Source organism: Marmota flaviventris, chromosome 2 (assembly GCF_047511675.1).
Source record: "Marmota flaviventris isolate mMarFla1 chromosome 2, mMarFla1.hap1, whole genome shotgun sequence".
Lineage (NCBI taxonomy): Eukaryota > Metazoa > Chordata > Mammalia > Rodentia > Sciuridae > Marmota > Marmota flaviventris.
In genome coordinates this window covers 185,780,021-185,795,125 of record NC_092499.1, presented here as the reverse complement: position 1 = coordinate 185,795,125, position 15,105 = coordinate 185,780,021, and the positions used below count along the sequence as shown (strand labels likewise).

The window sequence follows — 15,105 nt, the reverse complement described above, 5'->3', positions numbered from 1 at the left end:
TTTGTCAACTGCCTTTAATTTTTCCTAAAACTATAAGGCTCAGTAAGGGAAGATACACTTCAAAGCTTGCTCTACTACTTTGGTTCTGTAACTAGTGTGCCTCAGATCAGCTGGTGGACTCCTTAAAACCCAGATAGCCAAGTCCCTTCCCGCTCAAAGTTTGAAAGCCAGCAGATCTGGCTGAGGCTCAAAAATTTGAAAATTTCTAGAAAGTTTTCAAATAATGCTGATGCTGATCAGGAAATCACAATCTTGAGAATCATTGCTCTATTCAGATCTTCCCATTTCAATCAGCTCCATCAGTAGCTAAAGTTCCAACTAATTTAATCTAAAGGTAGTGACCTCCATATTTTGGATCTTCAATATTCCACTCAATTATGCTGATATCTTCTAAATCCCTACTTTAATCATCCTAGAAATACTGGTATAAAAACAATTTCTAACTTTTTGAGTTAAACCTTAACAATCCCATCCAAAAAAGTAACACCAGGATTAAATGGCTTGTTAAACATGGAAGAAGTAGGAGAAAGGTTTAGAATTCTTATGAGGCAAGAAAAAACAACTACAAAAGCAATTAATCAACTCTACTTAGGTAATTCTCACTGGAAAGTAAAAATGTTAAATTCAGAGTGGAGTAGGAGTAAAAATCAAACATTTAACAGCAAAGGAAACAATTGGGAATGTGAAACAAGAACTTGCAGAATGGAAGAAAATCTTTGCTTAGTTATTCTTCTAATAGGATTAATATCTAAAATATACCAAAAAAAAAAAACCCACTTTACATCAAAAGATCAAATACCCAATTAATAAAGTGGGCAATGAATTAAACAGACATATCTCAAAAGAAGAAATACAAAGGACCAACAAACACATGAAATAATGCTCAACATCACTAGCAATTAGAGAAATGCAAATCAAAACTACACTGAGGGGGCTGGGGTTGTGGCTCAGTGGCAGAACACTTGCCTCGCACATGTGAGGCACTGAGTTCACTCCTTAGCACCACATAAAAATAAATAAAAAATAAAAAAAACTACACTGAGATTTCATTAGTGAGATGGCAGTCATCAAGAATACAAAGAAAGAGCCAGGCACAGTGGCACAAGCCTGTAATTCCAGGGCCTTGGGAGGATAAGGCAGGAGGATCATGAGTTCAAAGCCAGCCTCAGCAACTTAATGAGGCCCTAAATAACTCAGCAAGACTCTGTCTCTAAAATATTAAAAAAGGGCTGGGGACGTAGCTCAGTGGTTAAGTGCCCCTGGGTTCAATTCCTGGTCCAAAAATGATGATGATGACAACGATGAGAATAGATGCTGGAGGGGTGGGGTTATGGCTCAGCGGTAGAGCGCTCGCCTAGCACATGCGAGGCTCTGGGTTTGATCCTCAGCACCACATAAAAATAAATAAATAAAACTAAAGGTATTATGTCCAACTACAACTAAAAAATATTTTTAAAAAATGATGGAGAGGGCTGGGGTTGTGGCTCAGCGGTAGAGCACTTGTCTCACACGTGGGAGACCCTGGGTTCAATCCTCAGCATGACATAAAAATAAATAAGTGAAATAAAGGTATTGTGTCTAGCTACAACAAAAAATAAGTATTAAAAAAATGCTAGAGAGGATGTGGAGAAAAAGGAAACTTTTAGAATTTTGGTGGGACTGTAAATTAGTAAAACCACTATGTAAATCAGTATAGGGATTTCTCAAAGACCATATGACCCATCTATACTGCCCCTCAGTATTTATCCTAAATAATTAAAGACATCATACTACAGTGATACATGCATACCCATGTTTATACCAGCACAATTCACAATAGCTAAACTACAAAATCAGCCTAGGTATCCATCAACAGATGAATGGATAAAGAAAACATGATACATATACACAATGGAATTTCATTCATTCATCAGCAGGAAAAGTGATGAAACTAGAGACCCTTATGTTAAGCAAAATAAATCAAACTCAAAAGGTTGAGAGACATATGTTTTCTCTCACAGGTAGAAGCTAGAGGGGGAAAAAGGAAAAGAAAGGTGGGGGCAGGTCTTATGAAAATCAAAAGGAGATCAGTAGAGGAAAGGTGGGGGGGTTGATAAGTGCTGGGTAGTGATATTGGCCAAATTACACTGTGTGACAGGTGACAACAAATCCCACCATTATACATAACTACAAAGTACCAATTAAAAAAAAATAGGGGGAAAAAAATGTCAAGCTTTTATAAGAATACATTGAAAAACAACATTCTGGTCCTTTTAAAAAATTCTGTAAGCTTTACAGCTTAACCAATGTAGTGTCTAAATATATCAGCCAAATGAGTTCAGACAGAGTGATCAGTTTCTCCAAAGATGTTTTATGGGTCACTTGCATTAATCAGAATCATTCAGGATTACTGGAGATACATTTTAAGTGCAGATTTTCAGTACCCTCTACTGTATAATCAACTTCTAGGAGTAGTAATAGGAATTTCTAATTCTATCAAGCACTCTCAGGTGATTCTTATGCATATTAGCTTGAAAACAACAATTAAAACAGCTTAGCTGGGCAATGGCGCACGCCTGTAATACCAGGGGCTTGGGAGGCTGAGGCAGGAGGATTGCTAGTTCAAAACCAGCCTTAGAAATGGTGAGGCACTAAGCAAATCAGTGAGATCCTGTCTCTAAATAAAATACAAAATAGGGCTGGGGATGTGGCTCGGTGGTAGAGTGCTCCTGAATTCAATTCCCAGTTAAAAAAAAAAAAAACAGCTTAAAGCTCTCAACATTTTTCTTTGATCATCAACCAGCTGACAAGTGTGGAAAGAAAGAGGAGTTCCCATAATACAATGTAAACTTTCCTTGAGCTGGACATGGTGGCTCAGACCTGTAATCCCAGCTACTCAAATAAATAAAAAGGGATGGGGATGTAGCTCAGTGGCAGAGGTGTCCCTGGGTTAAATCTCCAGTAGTATGAAAACAGACAAGAAAAACATTTATTGAAAACTTCTGTATTGATCATATAGGATGAGATAGTGCTCCTGTCCATTTCTTTGAGTTAGGCAAAAACACAAATTCCTAAAGACTTGATAGAATGAAAAACTGGAAGAGAATAACAAAAGTTCAGACAAAGCTAGAAAAAAAACATGGTTATTTTGGCTTGGGGGTGGGGTGGAGTAGGTGGTGACCTAGACAAGACTTCCCGGGAAAGGAAACTGAGTATCTTTAACTAATTCATCAACACTGAAATAGGCTAAAATGTTTCTAACCTTCAAAGTGTTCACAATACTTAATGTCACAGGTAGTGATCCTTACAAATTCCAAGACCACAGACATTCCAAGTAAAGGAATACTTGAACATGATCTTAAAGAATTGAAGAAAAGAGTGCACACTCAACTGTAAACTTCATTTCTAGAAATTAATGAAAGACAGTTGCTATAGAAAGCCTGTTTTAAATAACCACATTTTTGGAAGGTAGGTGAGGTGGCACAAGCCTGTAATCCCAGGTACTTAGGAAGCTAAGGCAGAGGTTCACAGTCAGCCTGGACAACTTACTGAGACCATGTATCCAAAAAAAAAAAAAAAGGTATGGGGGGGGGTGTTGTGGATGTAACAATGTCTCAATGCTTGCCTAGAGTGTGTGAGGCCCCAGTAGCACCCCCCACCAGAAAAAACAAAAACAAATTAAAAAAAAAAAAAAAACCCACACATTTTCAATAAATGCACTTTTCAGGTAGCTCCCAGTTTGAAAATAAAGCATAACAAACCTGCAATTACAAAGACTAGTCAATTTGTGTTCTTTCTCTCCCCTTTTATTTCCTCTCATGATTAAATGAAAATACAAAAAATTAAGAAATAGATCTTGAGATCTGATCAATACCCTGAGAGGTTCATAATTCTTCATTTCTTTCTCTCTCTCTCTTTTTTTTTTTTTTTTTTTTTTTTTTGTACTGGGGTTTGACCCTCAGCCACATCCCTTGCCCTATTTTGTATTTTATTTATTTAGAGACAGTGTCTGAGTTGCTTAGTACCTCGATTTTGCTGAGGCTGGCTTTAAACATGTGATTGTCCTGCCTGAGCCTCCCAAGCCGCTGGGTTGTTTCTTCATTTTTTTTTTTTTAGTTGTAGGTGGACATAATATCTTATTTTATTTTTATGTGGTGCTGAGAATCAAACCCAGTGCCTCACGCATGCCCGGCGAGCACTTTACCATTGAGCCACAGCCCCGGTCCTGTTCTTTCATGTTTGATGCTAAAAAGCAAGAACTACTGACACTACATCCAAGAATAAGACACAGTAAGATTAATAACTACTCTTAATACTTTTCAAGTATTCCAATCATTGAAGCATAGTAATCCCTTCTTAGCCACAAAGATTTGTTCCAAGATGTTCCTTGAATGCCTAAAACAGAACCGAATATATACTATGTTTTTTCCTATTCGTATGTGCCTATGATAAAAGTTTAATGTATAAATCAGGCACAGTGATTAACAATAACTGATAATAAAACAGAACAAATATGAAAAGATATGGTAAAAGTTAATTAAAACTAATTTTTATTTCTGAAATTTTCCATTTAATATTTTCAGAACACAGCTGACCATGGGTAACAAAACCAAAGAAATCAAAATTGCATAAAGGGGGACTATAGTCAAACCACTATGTATCTTGCATTTTCCAAGGAATTCTGTGTACTGCTCATGTTAAGACATTTCATGGATTAGGAAGTAGGTAATAATAGCTATATATGTAAATTGTTCATAAAATTAATTTCTTGAAACTAAGTATTGAGCTTTTAGTTCTTTAAATTTGTGAAAATGGTGATTTCAAAAATCTATTTCAGGCAAATTAGTTCAAGGATTTCAACTTTTTAAAATACTTGAATTATCTATAGTCACATGGATCTCGCAAATAGAATGGGAACATTTATAGTGACTGACAATCTACCTATCTGCTCAGGGAAACTAGAAAACTATTTTTCTAAAATTTATGCAACACAGGTGTCTGCTATAAAAAGGTAATGCAAAATAAATACACAGAACTTAAATGTCTCTATTCCAGATGAAAAAGTTTAACAAGCGTATAAGTATACTTTAAAAAAAAATCCGTAACAGGAATAAGAGTTTAAACATCTTTGGAAATTTAAGTTCCTAGTTCCAATTTCTTTAAGGAAAAGAAATCTGGAAATAGGACTAGAAACAAAGGCAAACATCATTCTCTTAACTCTGATAGTGAAACTGTTAGAAAGTACCTCCAGTTCCCATTCACCTTGGTATGACAGAAGCCTTTGTACTGGGGCCTAAAGAAAAATCCCAATAGAGGAAGTGAATGTACATACCTATGACTTACTATTTCAAAGTGTTCATTCTAGGGGTTGGGGATGTAGCTCAGAGGCACAGCACTTCCCTAGCATTTGTGAAGCACTGTGTATGATCCTTAGCATCACATAAAAAATAAAACAAATAAAATAAAGGCATGCTGTCCACCTGCAACTACAAAAAAAAAAAAAAAAATTTTTTTTAAAGGTGTTCATTCTAAGAGCCATAAGAATTTGTCTTGCCTACCTATCTGTATCTACTAGCTACAAATATTTAGTTTTGAATATTTGCATAAAAATGACAATTCCAATTTTCCTTTTACAATTAAACATAAAATGTTTAGCTTCCTAAGTAGATTTTTAAATATTGCACCATCTCAAGTACAAAGGGGCAAAATTACTCAATGCCAAAGATTCCTAACCTGTAACTGAAGGTATGAGAAACACAGTAATTTGTTCACAGTCAGTCCTTGTGACTAGGTGACTAAAGATGTCCCAAAGTCTGGACAAGTGTACCCTCCTAAACTAGCCTGCCTAAAATTAAAAGCAAGCATGCCAAATGCAAGGCTCCATAATGACCCCACCTGCTTGGTTAAAATCTCACGATAGGGCTGGGGATGTGGCTCAAGGGGTAGCGCGCTCGCCTGGCATGCTTGCGGCCCGGGTTCAATCCTCAGCACCACATACAAACAAAGATGTTATGTCTGCCGAAAAGTAAAAAATAAATATTAAAAAAAAAATTCTCTCTCTTTAAAAAAAAAAAAAAGTTTGCAAATGACTTGATTTAAAAAAAAAAATTTCACGATAGATACATAGCCAAGTTTAAAGAAATAAATGTGTTCCCCTTTATACAAAAGACTAATGAAACAACCTCTGAATAAAGGTGGTGGTGGTGTTTTTTAAAAGAATTAGTAAGGAACTACAAATTTTGTTCTTAGCTTCACCTTAAATAATCCTCACATGTTCTTGAATCTTCAATCTTTGTGAGGCAAGTACTATACCTACTTTACAGGTGAATAATTAAGGCTCTGGTATTAACTGGTTCAAAGATCTGGAAATTGAGCAGAAGCTCAAGAATCAAATTTGAATTCCCTAGACTCCAAGCCTCTGCTATTTGAGTGTATATGCATAGCGGGTGAGGGGAGACACTATTCACATTCTGTATTAGAGGAAAACAATGTAAGAGACCTAAGTTTTATAGATCTTCCAACCCTATTGTGGACATTCTCCTTAAATACTGAGGGCAATGCAGCTAACAGTATTAATATTCTTCTTCCCAGTTTCTCCCCCATATTTTAAGCATGATATCTCCTTGAGATGTTTATTTTTTGAAGATTTTATCTCTGAAGAATCTTTAAAACTAGACATCATCCTGTAATTTCTATAACATACAATTATCTTCTGTGACCTACCTTTAATTGATTATTAATTTTGAAGTCTGCTCCTGTGATAATTTTCATGATCAATGGCATAAAATCTCTACTAAGATCCATTAGGTTTAATCTAATGAACATTAGTGAACACATCCCCACTTGCGTTATTTCTTTTAAGTAGCACTTCTAAAACAACAGAATCAAGACAACTCAATATTCAGCATTAGCTAGATTTATAAGCTACTACTGAAATTTCTACTGACAACATAAGTTTAAAAACAAAATTTCATGAAATCTCCTAAATGCCTCTACTCATGCAAAGTATTACATATAAAATTTTTTACTAAATTCTCACATGTAAACTTTATTATTTAAGGTATTCTTAAATACCCGAGTTGGTCCCTTTAAGTCACCATTTGAATAAATGAAAAATTAAGATAATTCAGGTGTTTTGAGACTTGCAGTTTAAAAACATTTTGGGGGAAAGTAAAATAGTGGATGAAAAGACATATGTATCTAAACTTAGCCAAAACCTACACATGGAGACAGATTTTATTTTACAGTGATTGCTTCACAATTGGAAGGTATCAGTGTAGATGATGCAGTTCAGTTAGGTAAAAAGACTCAACCAACTCTAGTTACATGCTACAATTCACTGTGTAAATGTCAGGAAGATTTAAAATGTTAACAGAAAAATCAATGAAGGATAAAACTCACCAATTCCCTATTCATATCTAATATTCAAACTAATATTCAAACTAAAGATTCATTTTAGAACAGAAGATATCTGGTCAAAGTTGAATTTCACAATGTGAAGAATCACCTTTATAGACTTATTTAATTCTCAATAGTTTATGAAACAGAAATACCCTTGTTTATAGATGAGAAAGGTTCAGGAACCAGGCCAAGTTTCATAGTAAAATAAGGACTTACATTTTTCTTAATACCACTCCAATTTCTTTTCTACCACAACTGCTCAAGAGCATATATCCCCATGCCCTCCCTCTTCACCACCTTCAATTATCAATCTGGTTCCAGTCTTAAGAACAGAGCACCTCTTAGAAAAAACACTGCTGGTACAATGGGTCCAGGCTATCTTTACCCACAGATAATTAATGGCAGGCTATGATGCCTGTAGTACAAGCTTACCAATTACAACCTGGGTTTCTGGAATGTGCACTAAAGCAGTATGCTACCAAAACAGGCAGGTGAGAAGAGGGAGGAAAAAAAATAAGGAAAATTTTCCTTTCCTGGTCTCTGGTTGTCCTAAGAACCTATGCAATCTCTGCTATCCCCTATTCACTTCAAATATAATAAACACATGGTGTCTAGTAAGCTATCAAAATTAGTTTCCCTCTTCCCACTTCCTTTTCTGTGCTGAGCGAGAGCTCAGATTGCTGACTACAAAGAAAGGAAGAAGAGGCTACCATAAGCAAGTTGGGCAAATTAAATATCTTAGGCAATGGGATCCAAAAATGATAGCTTTTGAAACCTGCTGGATGGGTCTCCTGCCCAATCAGTAATATGCCTATGGAGCTTTATAAATCTGAACATTCAGATATAGATGCAAGGGGTAAAAGTACATTATTTTAGTGTAGGACTTAACTTCAGTAAAGAAAGAATGTCTCCCCCCAAAAAGATGGTCCTAGGATTGTATTTTGCTAGGTTGTGCCAAAAGAAATGATACAAAGGATATTGGGAGCAAGGGTGGGGCTGGGGAAATTTTGTTCTTAAAATATAAGAAAATGTCAGAATACCTACATAACAAAGACAGGTGACTGAAGTCCCTAATAATGCTGATCGCTTTAACACCTTTCCTTACAGGCTATCTAGGTAGATCTCAGGAATGCAAATTAATTAAATTGATTTCTTAAATCCACAGAAACAAAAGTTAATCTAAAAGCTTCAGAGGGGAAATACAGACCTGGTAAAGATGCATTCCCCATCCCAAATCTTAATGTAGATTATGTTTCAGAAAAATTTTCACAGTAAAGGTGAAAGTGGTAGGGAGATAAGCGAGTCGGCCTAAGATAAATTAAAAATGGGCCAGGCATAGTGGAGTACACCTATAATCCCAGCAGCTCAGGCAGGAGGATCTCAAGTTCAAAACCAGCTTCAACAATTTAGCAAGGCCCTCAAGAACCCTGTCTCTAACTAAAATACAAAAAAGGGCTGGAGATGTGGCTCAATGATTAAGTGCCCTGAGTTTAATCCCCGGTATCAAAGAAAAAAAAACACCCTACCAAAAAAATTAAGTTGCCTATCGCCCTTGTAATTTCTTTCTTTACTAAAATTTAGAGGCATAAATGACAGGTACAGATATAGACAATTAATATAAACCCTGATATGAGCAGTCTAGGTCTACATACAAAAAAAAAAAAAAAAAAAAAGTGCAAGCCCACTTTACTTGGTATAATCCCAGCTTCTTGGAAGGCTGAAACAAAGGATAGAGAGTCCCAGGCCAGCCTCGGCAACCTAGTGAGACTGTGCCTTAAAAACAAAAACAACAAACAAACAAACAAACAAAAAACCCAAAACCACCAAAGACCCATGTTCAACAGTACTTATTTGCTGTTAAATCATTTCAACAAAGTATTGACCATTTCCTATACTACCAAAATACAAAATTGTCCCCATCTAATCAAGCCTTGGCCACAGTGCCACTCTCCACCCTTCATCCCCCTTTAAAGTCCCCAGGCTCCATACTATCAACACACTGCACACTGCCTGCACCTAGATAGCAGCTGGCAAGGACAGTGGGGGTTGACGAAATGCTAATTATTCCAAACTGATGGCCTGTATTTTAGATTTCCTACTTCAGTCTGGATCTATAGAAATGGAAAGCTGCTTCTTGAACTTCTGATTTAAAAGGACTGCAAATGTCAAGGAAGACTTGTTTGCAGATACTATTAAAGTAAAACACAATTTGAAATCTTCTTTTAAATTCATAACTTCATTTACTTCTTTATGGGGCAATGTGAAACTTCTCCTATTCTAAACTCTAAGAAGCTAAATTTTCAACTGTTTGCCCAAAAGCCCTTATTATGCAAAATTAATGGTTTCAAAATAATTAAGAGACAGCAGATAATCTAAACCACAATTCAAAATTTACTCAATGGACTCACTTCCAAATGCAATGAATTAACTATATTTAAATATTTTTCAAGAGGGTTTAAAAAAAAAAAAAAACCCCTCAGGGTCCTACATCAAATACTTACTTCAAACAGTTCCATAGCCTCATTCAAAAAAATTATATTTGAATCTATTTTTTCCAAGTGAATCTAGAATTTATTACAGTTCAACATAGTTTCATATGGAAAGGATGCAACCCCTCACAAAAAACACTTCTGTGGAAATTACTTTGGGTTAGAAGAAAATTTAGATGGCACTAAAGTTCAGCAAAAGATGTCAAAGGCCTGTAATATACACATGCATTCATGCCCAACTAATATGAAATAACATAATGTCAATATAATCTACAGTCTCCTAAAATGATATACATCCAGAAAAAAACAACAAAATCATCTCTCATACCATTAGCCATGGAGGACAACTGTTACTATAATTATATACAAGCAAGTTTTTTTCTACATATTTACAGACTCAAAAGGTAGACACTTTTTTGCATCTCACCACTGTATATATGCATTGAAAACAAACAAAAGACTTAAAGTCTAAGTTTGGAATATAAATTTTATGACATGTTAGTTAAGGATCCCTGGTACTCATATAAATATTAATTCACCATGATCCAGAACAAATTAATGAATCTCTTTCACACTCTCACAATTCCCTATTTTTATGCAGAAAGAAAGAAAAGTCAGACTGAATTCTTTTTTGTTATTACTGGTTAAAATGATACTTGAAGACTGACCCTGGGTTTCTATTTTCCATTTTATTCTTATCTGCCCTACCAAAGAAGAGTAGGAGTTAGCAACATTAGCAATATTATCTAATTTTTACCTTTTAAATTATAAATTCTTTGATTCCTTTATTTCTCCTGGATTTTCTTGTTTCACCAGGAATACCAGACCCTAAAAATCTGAGATCTGATAGAATACAAGATTCTAGCAGTTTACTAATTATAAAAAGGTGCCCCAAAGGATCTGCCTATAGTAGAAGGAAAGACAACACTATAACCTAATGCTTTTAAGTATATCCAATTGAGTCTGAAGATGTTCCAGATTTCATTTGCAGGTGCCATCAGTTTCAGTTTTTAAAATGTGATGAGAATTTTTAGAGAGCCACATCAGCCTTCCCCAACACATACCCAATAGAGCAGAGAAGTACAACTATCTGTTAGCACCGGAAACAATTCATATTTAATTCACTCTCATCCAATTTGAATCAATTAAGCTAACCAGAATAATGAATGATCAAATCATGATAAGACAGTCAAGTATTCTACCATACTAAAGGATGGGGATGGAAAAGAACCCAAGGACTTCAGAGTACATAAGCAAAACTTCAAGTTCTTGAAACAGAAAAAGAAGCACTAAGGCCCTAAACTGATGTTATCATTATCAACTTTACAGACAGCTAGGCAGCATGTACAGTACTGTAATAATGACTCAGCCCCACTATAGTTAGCATTACCAAACCTACAAAGGAAGTCTTTGCACTTAGGTAAAAGAGTGGTTATGATTTCTGCTCCTGAGATTCCTAACTCATGGTTGATATTTTAAATATGACTACATTTCACAAATAACATTTTCTGAGCAGTGGAGTATAGACCAGAATGTTCTAAGTTCCATACACACAGCTATAATTTTACATACTAGAAGGAATCAGTACACCAAAGAGGAAAAAAATCTTCTATATCTTAGAGGATGATGGCAAGAAAAATGAGAGATGTGATTTTAATTGTTTAAGTAAGTTCCTCTTAATACAAAGATCAATAATGACATGTCTGAATATAAATGTTTTTACAAATTCTTTTATAGTTACATAAATTGATCACTAGTAAACAGTGTATTACTTGATAGAGCGAGCACACAATTACTTATTCATTTTCTAGATTAATATTTGCAAAGATAATTAATTACTCTAGTTCAGACCCTTATGGTGGTTGGAAGACAAAAGCGCTCTCTGTCTTGAAGTAACAGATTACATAAAAAGCAAACCATCAAACCCTTTCCTCTCTCCTTCAGTTCATGCAATGGAGATATGTGAAGCTTTTAATTTCTCCATACTAATATCATTCCCATAGCACAGTGCTAGGCTCATGAGCTTTGGAGTTTATCACTCACTGACCTCAGGCAAGCTAGTAAATAAACCAAGGCCTCAATTTCCTCATCATCTATAAAATGGAGATAACAGAACTTAACTTACAAGGGTCTTACCAAGGATAAAATTAGGAAACCCAAACAAGGAAAGCACTGAGATTCTTACCTGGCAGACAGTAAGCATCCAAAAAGTATTAACTATTATTTTCAGAAAAAAATGAACAAACACATCCTAAAAGTCAACACAGGCAGTTTATTTTAGTCTCTATAAAAATGGCAGTGGATCAACAGCCCACCCAGGGCTCAATCATTCACATATCCAGTAATTTCTTTGTATAATTCTGATGAGAACTATGGAAAGTTGTTTCTTATGAGAAAGGGCTAACTAAATATATTACATACTCATCCCAGCCTAACATTAAAAACAACCGCCTTTTTCCTACAATAAGATCCTACCTTCCTTTAGAGAGATCAAAAGGACTAGATCCTCACCTGCCACATCCTTTCTTTGACCCCATGTCCCAAAGAAACACATCCATACTCTTGCTAGTTCTGAAGAGCAGGGGCCACATCTCCCCCTTTGAAAAGCCTGACAGGTTGGCTCACTATACTTAAGAAACAGTTCAATCCTTGACAATTCTCAGCACCTAGTCTTGCACAATACCCTGCTCAGAGTCACTTCAGAGAAATTTCCCCACCCCCGGACAAATAAAGTCCCCTGTGCTCCCAAACCACTTTGGATACACATATGCCCCGGTACCTACCTTATAATTAACTAATTATGTCTCCCCCAATAAAATGGAGAATAAGAGCAGCAATGTGGTCCCAGGTTTAGCTCTAGCACTAAGCACAGTGGTTGGCACCTATCAGGTGCTCAAGGAATGCTATCATTTAACCAGATTCTTTCTTGGTTCAGTATTATCTCTTGCTGGATATGCCCCACTTCAAAAATCCAAACATAAGACTGCTCCCAATGGAGCAGGCTAACATGATGGACTGCTGATTACAACAGTAGAAAACCTACTCATCAGCTTCTCCCACTGGAGAGGTTCCCGGAACCCAAACTCAATTGAGCAGGATTATGTACCATCAGAATGAGTGGGAATCCCCAGCACAAAACAGAGGTAACTTCTCCTTCAACTCGATTACTGGAAAGCTTGCAAAGGTGACCTGGGGGCACAGGCGTGTACTTTTCCAGGGTAACTGAAGTGAAAATATCTAAAGAATAAATGTCTTGGGATTGGCTGAAAACGGTTCAAAAATATAAAGATGGAAAGAAATCAATCCAAATCTTGACTCCTAGAAATACAGCAGCTTCTATAAAGAATATATAGGAAGCTTGGGTGGGTGCTGATCTTGTTTCAATAAATAAGATCTACATGCCCTCCCCAAACCAAAAGAAAAGGCCAACACATCAGGTCCAGAAGAGATGCTCAAAAACCTTTCCTCTCAACAAGTACACTAAACTTGTTTCTCTAAAACCACTGCCTTGGGAACCATAGCCATAATGAAAAGTTCTAGTCACTAATACTTTAATTAAAAAAAAAAAAAAATCAATATGCCCAAGTCCACCATTCACTTAGGTGACACACAGAGAACTTGCAAACTTTCTGAAGGGAGCTACCTTGGCAACGAAAAACTTGGGAGGAAAAATATGAAGAACTCCACAAAGAGTGTCTTTAGTTCTAGAGCCATAATTCCTACCATAAACATCTTACCCCCTCCTTCCCCAAATCAACAGTTGCCTAAGGGAATCTTTCATTCTGGAAACAGAAAAGGAAGCGAACATGAAGCAGAAAGTGAATAACCTCCCAAAATAAAGTTATATTTGCAAAAAATATATATATAATAAATCAGTCTCCGATCCCTCCCTTTCTGGTGAGATCTGTGATTTATACGGCTTTGCTCTGCAGAAAGCTCTTTTTGGGCAGCTCAAGAAAGGAGGCTAGGGAAAGAAAGACACAGGCACAGAAAGGAGAGAGAAAAAGAAAATGGCGCAGAGACTAAGTCCCGACCGTCGACAAGGCGACTTTCCCGGGAGGAATCCCGGCCGGGAAAGGCCGCCGGCAGCCCGGCGGCGGGCGGCGCGGGGTCTCCGTTGCCCCCTCTTGGGAAGGCCGCAACCTGGGGGAGCTGGGGCCCCCGGAAAGGGGGTCCAGAGGCAGCCCGATGGGAACAATGGGGCCGGTGAGCGAGGAGCCGGGACTTAGTCTCTGGGACGCCATGTCTGTCCTCTGCCCGGCTCGGGCCGGGCGCGGGGGAGGCAACCGGCGGCTGGGGGCCCGGGGCGGGGCGGGGGGGGGCACACTCACCATTCAATCGGAAATCCGCTTCGATCTGGGGAAAGAAAAGGAGGAAAGATGAAACAACAGGCACGTGAAGCCCCCGGGCGGCGTGGGAGCGCGCGCGGCCGGGGACCGGGCCCACCCAGCGCCCCGGGACCGAAAGAGACGCGGAGGCCCTGGGGTCTGCCTCGCCTTGCAGCCATCCCCCCGAACTCTTAACTTGGCGGCTCCGCCCGGGCCTGGCGAGCCCACCTCCCTCGGCGTGCGGCGTCTGGCTGAGGACGCGGGCCTGTCAAAGCGGCAGGTCAGGGGTTGCGGGAGGGCCGGGCCAGGCTGGGCCGTGCCGGGGGCCATGCCGCGAGCCGTACCTGGGAATCGTTGTGAAGGTGGTCCCCACTCATGTCGGCCGGAGCAGCGAGCGCGGCGGGCGGCGGGGCAGCGCAAGGGAGACTTGGACGGTGGGGCCGGCCTGTGCGGGCGGGCGGATTGGACCCCCAGAGGCTCGCGGATGTGCGGGTAAGCGGCAGCGGCGGCGGGCCTGAGATTCCCGGAACGGCTGAGGCGGCGACAGCGGAGGCGACGCTGACAGACTGCCGGGCGGGCGGCGAGAACAGACCCCAGCAGTTGTGTAACAGCCTAAGTTCGCATTTCGGCTGATTGCGCCTGCGCGGCCGCTTTTAAATGGGACGTCGGCGACGTCAGCGCTCGCGGAAAGGGGATGAGGGTTGAGGCCCGCCCCCTTGCAATTCGAAAGGCGGACTCGGCTTGGCATCTAAAGCTCCGCCCCCGGCCCGCGCGCGCCGCTGTGATTTGCATAAAGAGCCGACTCCTCCCCCGGAGGCCCACCCAGAGCACACTTCGGTTCCTCTCGCGGCGCCCTTTCTCGGAACACCGAAACCCCCGTGGAAGAAAGTGCGCAGGCGCTGCCCGGA

General features: G+C 38.8%; 1 protein-coding gene across 2 annotated transcripts in view; it reads right to left on the bottom strand.

The window, feature by feature from the left end:
• The window catches only part of Top1 (DNA topoisomerase I), a 79,837-nt gene extending 65,001 nt beyond the window's left edge, over positions 1-14,836 (bottom strand). For both annotated transcript variants that reach the window (XM_071608930.1, XM_027945092.3), the window contains exons 1-2: positions 14,542-14,836; positions 14,201-14,225 (exon numbers count right to left, since the gene is read on the bottom strand). In XM_071608930.1, the coding sequence (XP_071465031.1) occupies positions 14,201-14,225; positions 14,542-14,574 (58 nt within the window). In that variant the 5' untranslated portion in view covers positions 14,575-14,836. The remainder of the gene's footprint in view (positions 1-14,200; positions 14,226-14,541) is intronic.
• Positions 14,837-15,105: the final 269 nt, after the last annotated feature.